This window comes from Rattus norvegicus, chromosome 7, assembly GCF_036323735.1.
Source record: "Rattus norvegicus strain BN/NHsdMcwi chromosome 7, GRCr8, whole genome shotgun sequence".
Classification (NCBI taxonomy): Eukaryota; Metazoa; Chordata; class Mammalia; order Rodentia; family Muridae; genus Rattus; species Rattus norvegicus.
The window spans coordinates 25,263,980-25,281,574 of NC_086025.1; the positions used below are offsets into that span (position 1 = coordinate 25,263,980).

The window sequence follows — 17,595 nt, forward strand, 5'->3', positions numbered from 1 at the left end:
CATTGGTGTTTTGTTCAGGAAATTTTTTCCAGTGCCCATGTGTTCCAGATGCTTCCCTAGTTTTTCTTCTATTAGTTTGAGTGTGTCTGGTTTGATGTGGAGGTCCTTGATCCACTTGGACTTAAGCTTTGTACAGGGTGATAAGCATGGATCGATCTGCATTCTTCTACATGTTGCCCTCCAGTTGAACCAGCACCATTTGCTGAAAATGCTATCTTTTTTCCATTGGATGGTTTTGGCTCCTTTGTCAAAAATCAAGTGACCATAGGTGTGTGGGTTCATTTCTGGGTCTTCAATTCTATTCCATTGGTCTATCTGTCTGTCCCTGTACCAATACCATGCAGTTTTTATCACTATTGCTCTGTAATACTGCTTGAGTTCAGGGATAGTGATTCCCCCTGAAGTCCTCTTATTGTTGAGGATAGCTTTAGCTATCCTGGGTTTTTTGTTATTCCAGATGAATTTGCAAATTGTTCTGTCTAACTCTTTGAAGAATTGGATTGGTATTTTGATGGGGATTGCATTGAATCTGTAGATTGCTTTTGGTAAAATGGCCATTTTTACTATATTAATCCTGCCAATCCATGAGCATGGGAGATCTTTCCATCTTCTGAGGTCTTCTTCAATTTCTTTCCTCAGTGTCTTGAAGTTCTTATTGTACAGATCTTTTACTTGCTTGGTTAAAGTCACACCGAGGTACTTTATATTATTTGGGTCTATTATGAAGGGTGTCGTTTCCCTAATTTCTTTCTCGGCTTGTTTCTCTTTTGTATAGAGGAAGGCAACTGATTTATTTGAGTTAATTTTATACCCAGCCACTTTGCTGAAGTTGTTTATCAGCTTTAGTAGTTCTCTGGTGGAACTTTTGGGATCACTTAAATATACTATCATGTCGTCTGCAAATAGTGATATTTTGACCTCTTCTTTTCCGATCTGTATCCCCTTGATCTCCTTTTGTTGTCTGGTTGCTCTGGCTAGAACTTCAAGAACTATATTGAATAAGTAGGGAGAGAGTGGGCAGCCTTGTCTAGTCCCTGATTTTAGTGGGATTGCTTCAAGTTTCTCTCCATTTAGTTTAATGTTAGCAACTGGTTTGCTGTATATGGCTTTTACTATGTTTAGGTATGGGCCTTGAATACCTATTCTTTCCAGGACTTTTATCATGAAGGGGTGTTGAATTTTGTCAAATGCTTTCTCAGCATCTAATGAAATGATCATGTGGTTCTGTTCTTTCAGTTTGTTTATATGATGGATCACGTTGATGGTTTTCCTTATATTAAACCATCCCTGCATGCCTGGGATGAAGCCTACTTGATCATGGTGGATGATTGTTTTGATGTGCTCTTGAATTCGGTTTGCCAGAATTTTATTGAGTATTTGTGCATCGATATTCATAAGGGAAATTGGTCTGAAGTTCTCTTTCTTTGTTGGGTCTTTGTGTGGTTTAGGTATAAGAGTAATTGTGGCTTCATAGAAGGAATTCGGTAGGGCTCCATCTGTTTCAATTTTGTGGAATAGTTTGGATAATATTGGTATAAGGTCTTCTATGAAGGTTTGATAGAATTCTGCACTAAACCTGTCTGGACCTGGGCTCTTTTTGGTTGGGAGACCTTTAATGACTGCTTCTATTTCCTTAGGAGTTATGGGGTTGTTTAACTGGTTTATCTGTTCCTGATTTAACTTCGATACCTGGTATCTGTCTAGGAAATTGTCCATTTCCTGAAGATTTTCAAGTTTTGTTGAATAAAGGTTTTTATAGTAAGATCTGATGATTTTTTGAATTTCCTCTGAATCTGTAGTTATGTCTCCCTTTTCATTTCTGATTTTGTTAATTTGGACGCACTCTCTGTGTCCTCTCGTTAGTCTGGCTAAGGGTTTATCTATCTTGTTGATTTTCTCAAAGAACCAACTTTTGGTTCTGTTGATTCTTTCTATGGTCCTTTTTGTTTCTACTTGGTCGATTTCAGCTCTGAGTTTGATTATTTCCTGCCTTCTACTCCTCCTGGGTGTATTTGCTTCTTTTTGTTCTAGAGCTTTTAGGTGTGCTGTCAAGCTGCTGACATATGCTCTTTCCTGTTTCTTTCTGCAGGCACTCAGCGCTATGAGTTTTCCTCTTAGCACAGCTTTCATTGTGTCCCATAAGTTTGGGTATGTTGTACCTTCATTTTCATTAAATTCTAAAAAGTTTTTAATTTCTTTCTTTATTTCTTCCTTGACCAGGTTATCATTGAGTAGAGCATTGTTCAATTTCCACGTATATGTGGGCATTCTTCCCTTATTGTTATTGAAGACCAGTTTTAGGCCGTGGTGGTCCGATAGCACGCATGGGATTATTTCTATCTTTCTGTACCTGTTGAGGCCCGTTTTTTGACCAATTATATGGTCAATTTTGGAGAAAGTACCATGAGGAGCTGAGAAGAAGGTATATCCTTTTGCTTTAGGATAGAATGTTCTATAAATATCCGTTAAGTCCATTTGGCTCATGACTTCTCTTAGTCTGTCTACATCTCTGTTTAATTTCTGTTTCCGTGATCTGTCCATTGATGAGAGTGGGGTGTTGAAATCTCCCACTATTATTGTGTGAGGTGCAATGTGTGTTTTGAGCTTTAGTAAGGTTTCTTTTACATATGTAGGTGCCCTTGTATTTGGGGCATAGATATTTAGGATTGAGACTTCATCTTGGTGGATTTTTCCTTTGATGAATATGAAGTGTTTTTCCTTATCTTTTTTGATGACTTTTAGTTGAAAATTGATTTTATTTGATATTAGAATGGCTACTCCAGCTTTCTTCTTCTGACCATTTGCTTGGAAAATTGTTTTCCAGCCTTTCACTCTGAGGTAATGTCTGTCTTTGTCTCTGAGGTGTGTTTCCTGTAGGCAGCAGAATGCAGGGTCCTCGTTGCGTATCCAGTTTGTTAATCTATGTCTTTTTATTGGGGAGTTGAGGCCATTGATATTGAGAGATATTAAGGAATAGTGATTATTGCTTCCCGTTATATTCATATTTGGAAGTGAGGTTATGATTGTGTGCTTTCATTCTCTTTGTTTTGTTGCCAAGGTGATTAGTTTCTTGCTTCTAGGGTATAGCTTGCCTCCTTATGTTGGGCTTTACCCTTTATTATCCTTTGTAGTGCTGGATTTGTAGAAAGATATTGTGTAAATTTGGTTTTGTCATGGAATATCTTGGTTTCTCCATCTATGTTAATTGAGAGTTTTGCAGGATACAGTAACCTGGGCTGGCATTTGTGTTCTCTTAGGGTCTGTATGACATCTGTCCAGGATCTTCTGGCCGTCATAGTTTCTGGCGAAAAGTCTGGTGTGATTCTGATAGGTCTTCCTTTATATGTTATTTGACCTTTTTCCCTTACTGCTTTTAATATTCTTTCTTTATTTTGTGCGTTTGGTGTTTTGACAATTATGTGACGGGAGGTGTTTCTTTTCTGGTCCAATCTATTTGGAGTTCTGTAGGCTTCTTGTATGCCTATGGGTATCTCTTTTTTTAGGTTAGGGAAGTTTTCTTCTATGATTTTGTTGAAGATATTTACTGGTCCTTTAAGCTGGGAGTCTTCACTCTCTTCTATACCTATTATCCTTAGGTTTGATCTTCTCATTGAGTCCTGGATTTCCTGTATGTTTTGGACCAGTAGCTTTTTCCGCTTTACATTATCTTTGACAGTTGAGTCAATGATTTCTATGGAATCTTCTGCTCCCGAGATTCTCTCTTCCATCTCTTGAATTCTGTTGGTGAAGCTTGTATCTACAGCTCCTTGTCTTTTCTTTTGATTTTCTATGTCCAGGGTTGTTTCCATGTGTTCTTTCTTGATTGCTTCTATTTCCATTTTTAATTCCTTCAACTGTTTGATTGTGTTTTCTTGGAATTCTTTCAGGGATTTTTGCGATTCCTCTCTGTAGGCTTCTACTTGTTCTCTAAGGGAGTTCTTTATGTCTTTCTTGAAGTCCTCCAGCATCATGATCAAATATGATTTTGAAACTAGGTCTTGCTTTTCTGGTGTGTTTGGGTATTCCGTGTTTGCTTTGGTGGGAGAATTGGGCTCCGATGATGCCATGTAGTCTTGGTTTCTGTTGCTTGGGTTCCTGTGCTTGCCTCTCGCCATCAGATTATCTCTAGTGTTACTTTGTTCTGCTATTTCTGACTGTGGCTAGACTGTCCTATAACCTGTGTGTCAGGAGTGCTGTAGACCTGTTTTCCTGTTTTCTTTCAGCCAGTTATGGGGACAGAGTGTTCTGCTTTCGGGCGTGTAGTTTTTCCTCTCTACAGGTCTTCAGCTGTTCCTGTGGGCCTGTGTCTTGAGTTCACCAGGCAGGTTTCTTGCAGGGGAAAAATTGGTCCTACCTGTGGTTCCAAGGCTCAAGTTTGCTCGTGGGGTACTGCCTAAGTCCTCTCTGCTGTGGCAGCAACCGGGAAGATCTGCGCCGCTCTTTCCGGGAGCCTCCGTGCACCAGGGTTCCAGATGGCGTTTGGTGTTTTCCTCTGGCGCCTGGATGTGCACAGAGTGCAGTCTCTTCTGGTTTCCCAGGCGTGTCCGCCTCTCTGAAGGTTCAGCTCTCCCTCCCTCGGGATTTGGGTGCAGAGAACTGTTTATCCGGTCTGTTTCCTTCAGGTTCCGGCAGTGTCTCAGGCGCAGGGGTCCTGCAGCTCCCGGGCCCTCCCCTACGGGAACCCAGAGGCCTTATACAGTTGCCTCTTGGGCCAGGGATGTGGGCAGGGGTGGGCAGTGTTGGTGGTCTCCTCTGCTCTGCAGCCTCAGGAGTGCCCACCTGATCAGGCGGTGAGGTCTCTCTCCCACGGGGTTTGGGAGCAGAGAGCTGCTGCGGTCCGGGATCTGCCGGTGTCTACTAAATGCATTCTTAATTGTCTAAACACCGTCCAAACGCTGCTGTATATAGGTTCCTTCAATCTCGAGTCAGGCTGAGGTTTTTGTTTTGTTTTGATGAGCCCTAGTCCAGTGTGACTACTTTGCAACTAAAAGGCAATTATGGGATTAGTAGAAGATAACCAGCAAGAGAACACACCAGAGCGCCTCTGGTTAATTAAGAACATGTTCTACTCGAGTAAACTAGAAAAGGACGGAAAATGAGAAAACAGGGTAGGCTGGGGATTCAGTCCACGTGGACAAGAACGCTCTGGTGAAGACAGAAGATGGAGGAGAGAGAAGGGAATTATGGAGAATGGAGAGCAATCCTAGCTTGTGACTAGCCATGCTCTGTCAGGAGACACAGTTAGAAATCTGCTTGGCTTCTTTTACTCTACTTCAGGCAGTGTAATCTGAGGATGCAGAGAGATCCTGGCCCTTCTGTTTCCTTAGGAAACTCTCAGTTTCTCAGGATACAGATGTAAGGGCTGCTACCTACAGACTCCCTATTGGCCTGGGCAGTGCCTCCAAGTCCAGAAAACCATTCCCTGAAGAATGTTTATGAAATGTAAGAGTGAAAGTCTTTCAGAATAATAAAAATTACTGAAAGATTCTAGTGCCATATATGAAATTTCCTTCTTGTACATCTTAAATAGACACAACACACACAAGAACAAAACAAACAAAAACACCCCCCACAAAAGAAAACCTAAGCCAAAAAATAAATGAGCCCAGCACTTTCATAGGAATAAGAAGAAAACCTGTCAAATGGTCTCCCTTGTCAAGCCAAACACAGGGTCAACATTTTCATAATATATGTTTCTAAATGCTTCATGTTAATATGAAGAAACACGGGGGTTAGGGATTTAGCTCAGTGGTAGAGCGCTTGCCTAGGAAGTGCAAGGCCCTGGGTTCGGTCCCCAGCTCCAAAAAAAAAAATGATTAAAAAAAATATGAAGAAACACATGCATGTCTCTGTAGGAAAAAAATACCCATAGTAGATGTAAGAAGATTGCATTTTTTTTTAGTTTATATGATTCCCAGGCCTAGCAAGGCTCTTATGATTTGGGACTTAGGAAAGCTAAGAGAATATATGGGTAAGGAAAGATGGTTGAGGCTCAGATTAAGAAGGGCCCAATGGAAGAATGTGGTGACCAATTTTAGCATGAAAAATTGGGTCAAGAAAAGGTAATAAGAATTGGGCACAGATTAGGAAAGCACACAATATAATGACCCAGAAAGGGGAATGAGGTCTAAAGAGGTTGGGGAGAGTGTCAACAAAGTAGATTTCAGAGGACTGAGCTTGCCCTCTTTGGTACTTGGCTTCCAGATGACCCTACATGGATCCATACCACCAAGGAATCTACCCAGAATGGCTTCTCCTCAGCCTTTAGCTCTTGATTTAGCCTTGATTCTGAGCATGTGCATATCTGGGGGCTGCTGTGGGTGCTGGTTCATAGAAACAGTTCCTACAGGAATTCTCTGAGAAAGGGTGCTCCATGTGCCTAGTAATGGTAGATGAACAACTGTCTTCTACTGAGATACAGAACATGAATGGTAGGTAAGGCTTGTCTTCCTGAAACCCACCTATTAGAGGAACATCTTGTGACTCGTGGAGTTTTAGTTCACTACTGAGTCCGAATGGAGCTTGAGCACAGGGATTTGATGAGTATTGACAAAATGACACCAGACGTCCTCACCCCTCTCCCCATGGTAAAATTTCATTGTGTAAACCAGGCTGGCCTTGACTTGTGACCCTCCTACCTCAACTTCCTGGATGTTAGGGTCATTGGCATGTCACCCGGATCCTCCTTATACAACTTAAAGCTCCTTTCAAAGACAGGTATTGAAAATGCACTCTGGATAATCTGACTTCTGCCATCTAATGCAGGGCGACAACTCAAGGTCTGTAGTTTTGGGTGGCCTGTGTTGTAGGATGACCCTCTGAGGTAAGTGACTCAGGCATGGCCTGTGATATAAGGTACGGTGACATAAGTGACAGAGACATGCCCTGTGAGATAAGATACTCTCAGGTAGTGACCGACACAGACCTCCTCTTCTTCCCAGTCAATCAGATCCCAGTCATAAGCGATCACCGCTCGGCGTCTCTTCCAGAACTCCAGGAAAACAGTGGCTGGGACAGAGAACAAAGGTAGTTTCAAATGAAAAGCCATATCACTTTCAACAAGTAATAAAGGCAATGCAGACAACAGAGGTAGTTTATAAAATCAGAATTTCCAACTCAACACCATTTAATAAAAAAAAAAAAAAAACAAACCCTGAGAATTACTAAGCTCGAGTCAAGTATAATGAAAATTAGAGATTTTGCCTAGAATTAAATTAAGATGTCTTGTAGGCTGAGGCAGAATAGATTTAACAGAGGCAGAGCTCCTGGGATAAATAATACAGAAAACTTTCTTGCCAACTTCTTGCCTACCAATATGGGATTTATTTTTTAAATATAAAAAGCAGCCAGGAGCAGAAAAACGAAACCCAAACTCTGCCTACCTTAGATGGACAGTAAATTTCTTGCTCCCAAATCCTCTTCAGAGAAAAGTATACAAAACAACCTAACCATACTTAGATATATATATATATATATATATATATATATGAATATATTTGCATTTAATATAAATATCTTAGCTGGGCATGGTAGTGCATGTCATTAATCTTGCCACACAGGTGGTGGGGGCAGGGGGCAGAGACAGGAGAATCTCAGTGAGTTTGAGGCAACTCTGGTCTACATAGTGAATTCCAGGACAGTCAATACTATATAGAGAAATCCTGTCTCATAAATAAAATACAATACAAATCCTTTTGTGGTAAGGATGTTAAAGTGTGATTGAAGAACATGTAGTTACAGCTCTTGGATGCTTTTCCCATCAATATCATCAAAATAATAGCAATGTTTAAAACTTAACTATACTTCTTTGCCTGGCAAACTTTACGACTGCCACTCCCACTATTCTACTGAATAGGCGTCATGACAGGGATTACCAACCATTCTCAGAGATGCTTTCCGGGTGCACAGCAGAAGAACTGTTGCCAGGAACATGCTACCTAACTACACTTTGAAAGGTAGGGCTATCCACATCGGACTGGGTTGGTCACATTCATAGGAGAGAAATTCTGTCTTTCTATGCTACAGAATGATGTTAGGCCTTTGCATTAGAATGGTCTAGTCCTATTTTAATGAATGTAGACATTTTACCACGGGGAAAGAGGAGACGTTTTATGAGGTTGCTGGGACACCGCTTTGACAGCAAGAAGATGTAGCTGCTTGTATGTTATTTCCGTTATAAATCTTAAATAATCTCAATCTATTTACCTAAAACTTTATTAATTTTACTTCTATAATTTTACTTATAAAAGAGGGTTTTTCATTTTTCTCTCCCCTTTTTACCCTCATCCCTACTTGGTACTATTACCTAATCTTTCCACAGTGAGGTTCACATGAGGCATTAACCTCAAGTCCAAATAGCAGTCCTTTCACGACATAGACACATTAGGAAAATAGGAAACATCTCTCTTCTTAGCATAGGCACGAATAGGGTTCGGGCCTGTACTGGCGAGTTTTGTGTGTCAACTTGACACAAACTTGAGTTATCACAGAAAAGGAGCCTCAGTTGTAGAAAATGCCTTCCTGAGACCCAGCTATAAGGCATTTTCTCACGTAGTGCTCAAGGTGGGAGGACCCAGCCCATTGTGGGTGGTGCCGACCCTGGGCTGGTGGTCCTGGGTTCTATAAGAGAGCAAGCTGAGCAAGCCAGGGGAAGCAAGCCAGTAAGAAACATCCCTCCATGGCCTCTGCATCAGCTCCTGCTTCCTGCCCTGTGTGAGTTCCAGTCCTGACTTCCTTTGGTGATGAACATCAGTGTGGAAGTGTAAGCTGAATAAACCCTTTCCTCCCCAACTTGCTTCTTGGTCATGGTGTTTGTGCAGGAATAGAAACCCTGACTAAGACAGGGTCTATGTAGGTTGGTATTCAAATATAGTTACCTCCACTTGTCTGTGGGGTGTGTATTCTAACACCTCCACAGATGCTTGAGATTGTGTATGGTACCGAAGTGTGTGCAGTCTATTAATTTTAATTATTTGGCCTTACTGTAGATATTAGCAACCCCAACACCCACTTTTTATTTCCTTATTAAGCAGAAATTACTATAGTTTTATTCCAGGAAGCATTTTACAATAACTCTCTGGAATGTACACACGGATATCATTGGTATTCTTGAGCTTCAGGTCCATTATTAAGACCATTCCTAAGGCTCCTTCTCTGTGGTAACTCCAGTGCGTGTCAAGTTGACACATGAAACCAGCCAGTATAAGTTCCATGCTGTACTCCTTAACTGACACACAGTTACGACATGACAGAGTCAAAATTTCATCCGGATGTGTCATTGGTGGTTTAATTACTAGTTTACACTTTAATTCAAACTAAAATTGCATTTCTATTGAAATGAAAAGACCCTAGAGGAAAAAAGGTTAGTTTTCCAATTATTTGGGGGTACTACGCTGAAAAAGTTGTAAATATGAAAGGGGTTATGTTCCAGAGTCAGTGGGTGAATTCGGCATTTACTTGTATCCTCCATGCAGATCTCTAATTTTCTTATAGGCCCAGAAAACCCCACACTTTTTCTAAAAGCTGCAGGGATACAGTGCTGCATTTTCCCCTACTGATAACGTAATTGGTTTTGAAAGGCCTAATTTGACTCTTTATCTTTAAAATGTCTGTTCGGGAATGCCGAGAGAAAAATTAAGCTGACTGCTAGAAAATAAATGTAAAAATATTTGAAAAATTTAAAAGACTTAAAGATCTTATGGTGTCACCTCCCCTCAACTTGTCAGAAGCTTGCGTTCTACTTACTTGAATAAAGTCAAGAATGAAGACTTGATAAAGTGGGCAGTGTGCATGGGAAAAAATAGGGGATGTTTATTTCAGAATGATGACCCAACCTCTGCTGACTCAAAGCATCCTCAGAAATCTATTTAGGACAATTTTCTTGCTAAATCTGGGACACAGCTTGATTGGTGGGGCTCCTGTTTTGTAAGCGTGAAGTTCTGAATTTGATTCCCAGGGCCAAGCTATTAAAAAAAAAGATTCTTACTTTCTAGGAAATATAGAATGGTTTACTTCACATGTACAATCCATTTTCTACCAATACTAATGCCTTTTTAAACATGAAAATAGTAATATTCACAGATTTCATTTTTACTAGTCCTTTGTAACTTTCTGAGGCTGTTTGCTTTGACTAGATGTAGTGAACTAAACAATAAATGTCTCCCAAGGCATGAGAACCAGAGGCATGAGGGCATTTCCTGAGAGCTTAAGGTGTAAAATCCACACATACACGCACTTTGTAACTTAGCTAAGAATCATAACTCATAGCTAAGAAAGGAACAGAGTACCAAACAGAAGAGAGAAAACAAGTTCTCCTAATAGGGAGCTGGGGATTGGAACAAAGGAGGTCTGTATATTGCAGGTGGGGTGACAGACCCTTCCCAGTTCCCATTGGCCGTGGTACAGAAAACGGCTCACAATTTTCAAGAGAAAAAAAACTTCAGGTAAACCATGTCGACATCCAAATAAAAATATTAAGTATTGTTATCAAAGAACCCAACAGCATATATTTATAGTTTACTAATTTACAACATCCAAAACAGGCTGGTATAATAATGTAAATGAGAACTGAAATGCTTATGAGATATTGCAACATGTCAAAGTGGGGTAACTGTAGAGTCCAGAGAGTGAGGAAGGAAGACATATTTTTAATAAGATCAGAGCCATTCAGTCGTACAAGAACCTTTGAGATGAGTGTATGAATTTACATGCAAGATTTGAAACTCACAGGGGGACAGAAAGCCAGAGAGGACAATTTATTAAAGTCCGATCTGCTGGAAAATACTCTAAAATTATCCTGACGGAAACCCAGTGTCTAGGGTGTCTTATGCAATAGGGGCAAACACTGCTGATTAAACAAGTTGAAAGACAGTTCTCAAGAACCCCCTTCCTTCCATTCATGTAACAATAATTAATCCCATTAATTTCAAGTACCAAATGATTGGCTAGATGTAGTGATTTCCATGGTTAAATGACACATGACAGTCCATCTGGTTTCACAGGCATCCTGACACAGAAATTCTCAACAGTCATTTAAAAACATTCTCAGGGGTTGGGGATTTAGCTCAGTGGTAGAGCGCTTGCCTAGCAAGCGCAAGGCCCTGGGTTCGGTCCCCAGCTCCGAAAAAAAGAAAAAAGAAAAAGAAAAAAAAATTCTCTGTCCCAGACGCAGCTCAACATTCTGTCTGGTACATTGATGCTGGGAAAGTCTGGAAGCGAGTACTGTCTCTCCAATCCCAGTTAGCTCTGGGGATCCTGACACCATTCCTGACCTGATAGCTGAGGAGTCCCACAGGCAGGCACTGTAGTTTTTTGCCCCCAGGGACTAGAGTTTTACGGGGCCTGTTGAGTTCGTACTGCCTTTCGGTATAACGAGACCAACCTGTCATGGCTTGGAGACCTTCACTTTCCTCCTTAACTACTAAAACACAATAAAATAACGTCTATCCACATGGCTATAAGGCAGTGAAGAACTGTGACAACCAAGAGTAGAGAAACTACTCAGGGCTGTTGCATCAGATCATGGCTTAGAGTCACCAGGACACTGTTTAGGAAAAGAGGACCGAATAATGGTCTTAATGTGTCAGGGAGATGATCATTGAGGTGAGGTATTATCTAGGAGGGCCACATTAGGAGGATATGAGTGAAAAGGCAACCATCAACTTGCTGAAAGAGGCCTTCCTCAGGGGTGAGCGCCGGGGTGAGCCCTCCAGTTAGTTATCCAATACTAAGCAAACAGACTCACCAGGTTGTATTTATGTATAAATAATAATGATTTTAAATACACAGTAAGCATATATCTAAAATAATAAAGAAAAGAAGGCAACACATTTGAACAGAATATGTGGAAGGAGTTGGAGGAAGGAGGGGTAAATAACATAATATTATTTTAACTAAAATGAGAGATAAAAAAGAGCACATGAAGTTGGGAAGAGGGTCCGATAGTGGGATGGATCTGGGAGGAGTTATAGGGAGGAGTGAGGATGAATATGATCAAAATACAGAGTGTGTATGTGTGTGTGTGTATGTGTGTGTGTGTAATTATCAGAGAATTAATAAAAACATTAAAATGCCAACTTGAAATAGAGGCATTTACAAATATATAAAACACTTTTATCATCATACATAAAGAACTCACATAACTAAAAGAAGACAGACAGCCCAACGCAAGCAGTGTGAACAAACAATGAAGGAGCAATGTGGACAAACTCTTCACTATGGAAACTATGTGGGTTACAAAGAAGGGCAAGGACAGATGCTTAGCATCGCTGCTCACTAAGGAAATTCAAATCGAAGCTATAAAGTGCTGGCTATGCACACCCTTGAAAATGACTATAATTATAGAGACTGATAATCCCCAGTGTCTGTGAGCATGTGGTATGACTGGTAACTCTCATGGAGTGCTGATGGGATGTCAAGTCTCTGGAAAACAGCTACTTATGATGTTATTTACTTATCCTCTGATCCAGTCATGCCACTTGTAATTATCTATCCAAGAAAATATGGAGGCAAAGACTTGAAAACAAAACAAAACAAAACAAAACAAAAAAAGATTTAGAAAGCCAGCAATCTATTCATTCATGAGAGTTAAAACCTCAACTGGGCACAAGCAACTACCACTTGGGTAGTATACAAACTCTGGAACAACCAGACAATGAGATAAAGACCATACTGAACAAAAAAGAAGCAAACTACTGATCTGTGCAGGAACAGAACTGAATCTCAGTAGCATTGACTGTAGTGAAAGAAGTCAGACACCAAACACTGTGTTGATTTTTTTTTCTGACATAATCTGCTATGGCTGAATGTGTACCGGGAAGCAGGCATCAGGGTGCCAATGCACTGGCTGCCAAGCCAGGAGGAAGCTTCTACAGGATTAAAAAGTCTCATGCCACCATGATACTGATGGACTACAACACTTCATACAGTCAACATAACCTATGAGGTTGCCCATGGAATATTGCTGGATTTCGTTGTATGTAAACGATCCCTAAATAAAACTTAGGAAAAAGCTTGCCGCCATTCCAGTGCCCACCGTTGATTGACGTGGTTCCCCAACTTCTTCTAGTCTAAATCTGTGAGGTACTGGGCTCGCACTTTGTTTACTTTGCTGTACTTTAACCTGTACTATAATTGACAACCCATGATATACAGGGTGTCTGTTGAGAATACAGACATCATCCTTTTCATTTACCGGCTGTGGTTTCCTTTATCTTGGAAGGAACGCATTAAGACATATCCTGTTTACATAGAGGTGAGACACAATAGGATGTCCCAAGGGAATGTGAAACATTCCGCCCTACTGCAGCAGTTCTTTCCTAACGCTGCTACCTGACCTTTGAATACAGTTCCTCATGGTGTGGTGTCTCCCAACCATAAAATTATTTTTGCTGCTATTTCATAACTATAATTTGCTACTGTTATGAATAATAATGTAAATATGTGTATATTCTGGTGGTCTTAGGTGGTCCCCATGAAAGGGTTGTTTGTAACGCAAAGGGGTCATGACATATAGGCTGAGGACTGCTGTTTTGGGAAATACAGGAAGTCAACAATTCAAAATAGCTTCAGGAAGTTCCTGAAAATGACTGGATTCACTAGATCTCTTCTACTCCAAACACATAGCCAGAGAGACACTTTAGAGAAGACAAGCTGTCTAGACAATGCTAAGTCTAGAGAAATTGCTTGGCAGTCATGACAGCCAAATTGTCTGGAAAAAACCTTAGGCCAACTGAACTATATCTGCAAAGGACACTCTTCAACCTGTTCAGCCACTTTCAAGTTGCACAGTATGGTCCTGGTTCCTAGATCTTAGGAGCTGTTCTGCTGAGGTGAACTTTGGCTATGCAGTTTTGAGTCATTTCTGTTCTTTGAGTAACCCCCATCCATGTTTCTGTAAGTAAACTTTATAAAACTCATGATTCACTAAACTGGACTTTGGTGGTATCTATTCTTTGGCCTATTATCAGTTTCCTCCCCGGGCGAGTCGATGTTAGGTGACATCTATCCGAGGATAGTATCATACAACACCACCCAGTGAATGGTGGCAAGGAGTGTACATTCTGCTAACACCAAGATCTTAATCGATGTGCCCTATGGAGGAGGCTTTGAAATGGCTCTGGAACAGGGCACAGTTGTTGGACAGTGTCATTTTTGTTGGACATGTAGATAAGATTACAAAAGATGAAGTTAGACACCAGAAACAAAAGGTTAATTATTCTAATAGTAATTTAAAAAGAGGCAGGTTCCCTTTGCTAATTCCTTACAGAATTGTACAAAACCTTTCAATTTGCAGTAAAATATCCACTACCTTGTTATTTTGACTAGAGGGCCTATAGTGTCTCATTTTGTTATTTGCTGGTGATTAATTTTTAAAAGCAGCAGTGAGAGTTGAAAAAAAATTAAAGGAAAAGGAGGACATAACAATAAAGATCAGAAGCTACTTCATGATGGGTCTCGGCTAGCATTTACTTCTCTAATGATTTGCTTTTTTTCTCTCTAGGGAGAGATGCTAGTTTAGTCTGCAATTTTTCTGTCCCTCAACTTCTTGTGAATAGACAGGAGCATAGAGGAAAGGACCATATTGCACCTTTCGTCCAGAGTCCTGGGTTCATGTTGTAACTTAAAGACCCTCATGGAGCCAGCCGTACTGCAGTACACATGGAGACATAAGCGGAACTAACATGCAAGGCAGGGTAGGGGGCAGTGCTACAGACTGGCTCCAAATGGAGAGTTTACTGTTCTGCTGGTGACGCAAAGCAAAGCTAAGGAACAGCACATTCGCCCAGAGCCCTTGCAAATCACTCCGCTCTCATCAGATCGTGTCTAGCAACTACTCTGAAAACAGGGAGCATCTGTTTTCATAAATGTTATAACTTGTCAATCGCAAGATATGATCCTGACAGGATTAGACTGAGCTCCATTCGAGCTGGAAGGCTTCTGCAAAACATCGCCATCCCAAAGCAGCCAAAGCTAGGTTCACGGTGACTATGACAGCTTGTTATCTGGAGGCTGGGATCGCCAGAGATGAAACAACTGCTTACAAACAATACCCATGCCTGTTTGGTAGCTGAAGAGCTGTGACTGCTCCCATTAACTGCCCGCTTAGCTATATGCTGGCTTCTTCCATTTTCTTGGCTATTACACGAGCACAGTGATAGCAGTTTCCTTGGAGGTTGTGGTGGAGATTAAATTAGAGAAGGTATGTATAGTGTTTAGGACAGTCTGTGGCAATAAACATATACTACTAGTATAACTGTTATTATTTTTGGATATCCTAGATCACTGTACAAGACACATCTCTTTCTGCAAAGGAGCACTTGAGATGACAGAGTCTGGCCCTCAGACTAGAGCATTTCTGGGAAGAGCATAGGATTTAAGCAGTAAGTTGTCAATCGAGATGAAGCAATTGAGAGGGTGAATTGTCCAAGGTTTGCTTTGCCAAGAGAGACTCCAAAATGTTCCTGTGTGCCCAGTGTCTTATAGAAAATCTATCAGACTCCTACTGCATATATTGTAAAGTATAGTCTCCAGTCTACTCACTTGTAATCTTAGACTCTTCTCAATTCCAGGCTCCACCATCAACCAGCTTAATCTCGGCAAAGGGACCATTGATAAAACTTGTCATTCACGGGATTGGACAACTTGCAAAAAAACCCATCACCACCAGCAACAAAAGCAACCTCTTTTACAGTAGCATTATTGGGAAAGAGGCAAGCGATTTCACTTTCAAGACAAAGAACGCTGAACCAAATTTCACTTTAATATAACGTCAGTGCTTAGATTGTGAGGAGAAAGACAGCTCATTCAAAAGATTTATCAATGGGTATTAGAAATTGGAGAAATATTAAAGTGGGTGTGGAAGGTTTGTATTTAACTCTTCCCGAATGACACCACTGTACACTACATAGTAGATTAGCGTTCAGGGAAGAGCTAGCTTTTGGGGATGCTGGGTAAGGATGCTCATGGTATCGCTATCCCTGGTTGTGAGTTAGTTCTTCTAATTTCCACCTGTATGCCTGGCACTAGTTCCATTTTATATGTGGCTGGCACCAGACGGAGTTACGTACTACTGATTAAAGAAATAAGTACATTTTCCAAAGTAATTTAATTTATAACAACGGCAAAACTTAAGCATTGGTTCCTTATTACACTTCCTGATTATGACACTTATATGTTCCAGGGAAGCAAGATATGTATTATTTTTGATCTTGATATCAGTCCTGTAGCCAAAACTCTCATTGACCTAGTTATTATTCCTCCTCTTCCTCCCCCTCCTCCTCCCCCTCCTCCTCCTCCTCCTCCTCCCCCCTCCTCCTCCCCCCCTCCTCCTCCCCCTCCTCCTCCTCCTCCTCCCCCCTCCTCCTCCCCCCCCTCTTCCTCCTCCTCCTCCCCCCCTCCTCCTCCCCCCTCCTCCTCCCCCCCTCCTCCTCTGTGATACAAATGAATTGAGGATTTAAAGGTAGCAAAAGAGCGAGAAATTGTCACATATTCCACTACTAGAGAAGGCAGAACTCCTGTAGGAATCAGACTGCTCATAGAGAGGCTACAGATGCCAGCATCCTTGGTGCCTATCAGCCCCAGAAGAATTCTGAGAGCCAGAGATAGAGGCTAATTCCAAGGAAATTGATGAATCTGTCAAAGGTTTTAGAGGAAAATATCAGACATCCTTCTCTTGTATACTATCACTTTAAATGTAAATCAAGTTAATTAGTGACCTGCTCATTGCCAACAGGACACCCAACTGAATTTACTCAAGCTTTCTCCGTTGACATCTAGGCTCTAAAGAAACATGGTAGAGGGTAGGTGAGGGGGAAGTCAAGCTTTATGACTGTTATTCACTTACCCCAGACTGCCATGAACACAGCAAAGAACACAGTAGCCCCGTTGTCAAAAAGGTGGGTCACCTGGGAATAGCAGAATCAGTTCAGAATTAACTTCCCACAGACAACATTTTAACTGCTATTTTTAAAGCTGCATGAAAGTACTTATGGTGATTTAAGGATTTTAAGGATTCTTTGGTGAATATTCCCCTTGACAATGAGTAAGAAGGGGGCTGTCTTCTGACTATGAAATTCAGATGTGGCAAAAAGAGTTTATTCCCTTTATACTGGGATCACGCAGTTGAACATTTGTTAGCAGCCCCAATAGGGCTACTAAGAATTCCACTTGTGAACCATAAAAACCCTTAGACATCTATATGGATATGGATATAACCATATTTAGGACTAGGAAGGTGCTTTGTTGCTTGTTTACAGGCTCAGAATTCCCCAAACATGGTTTCTGGTGTCTCATTTATTTACTTCAAGAATAGAGCTAGTTTGAGCCTGTCGTTTTGAGCAAATGTTTTGTGGGCTACTTCGCATTTTAGCATTATGAATGCAAGAGGCAAGAAGCCATTATCAAATCCACTCTTACATTCATTAAAGCCTCATGTAACCACTATGTTTGCGCATTCCACCCAACCCAAAGACGTTAGTGATGCCTTATTGCAAAACAGCCAAGCTCATTTTCCACCTAAGGTCTGAATCATGCCAAAGTCCATGACCAATTGATGACTGATAGTTTCATAAAACATAGCCTTTAGGGCATTTTATG

General features: G+C 41.0%; 1 protein-coding gene across 12 annotated transcripts in view; it reads right to left on the reverse strand.

The window, feature by feature from the left end:
* Positions 1 to 17,595, reverse strand: part of Ano4 (anoctamin 4) — a 409,423-nt gene that overhangs the window by 47,591 nt on the left and 344,237 nt on the right. For all 12 annotated transcript variants that reach the window (NM_001106778.2, NM_001395725.1, XM_039078690.2 and 9 more), the window contains 2 exons: positions 16,844 to 16,904; positions 6,926 to 7,008 (listed from right to left, as the gene is read on the reverse strand). In NM_001106778.2, the coding sequence (NP_001100248.1) occupies positions 6,926 to 7,008; positions 16,844 to 16,904 (144 nt within the window). The remainder of the gene's footprint in view (positions 1 to 6,925; positions 7,009 to 16,843; positions 16,905 to 17,595) is intronic.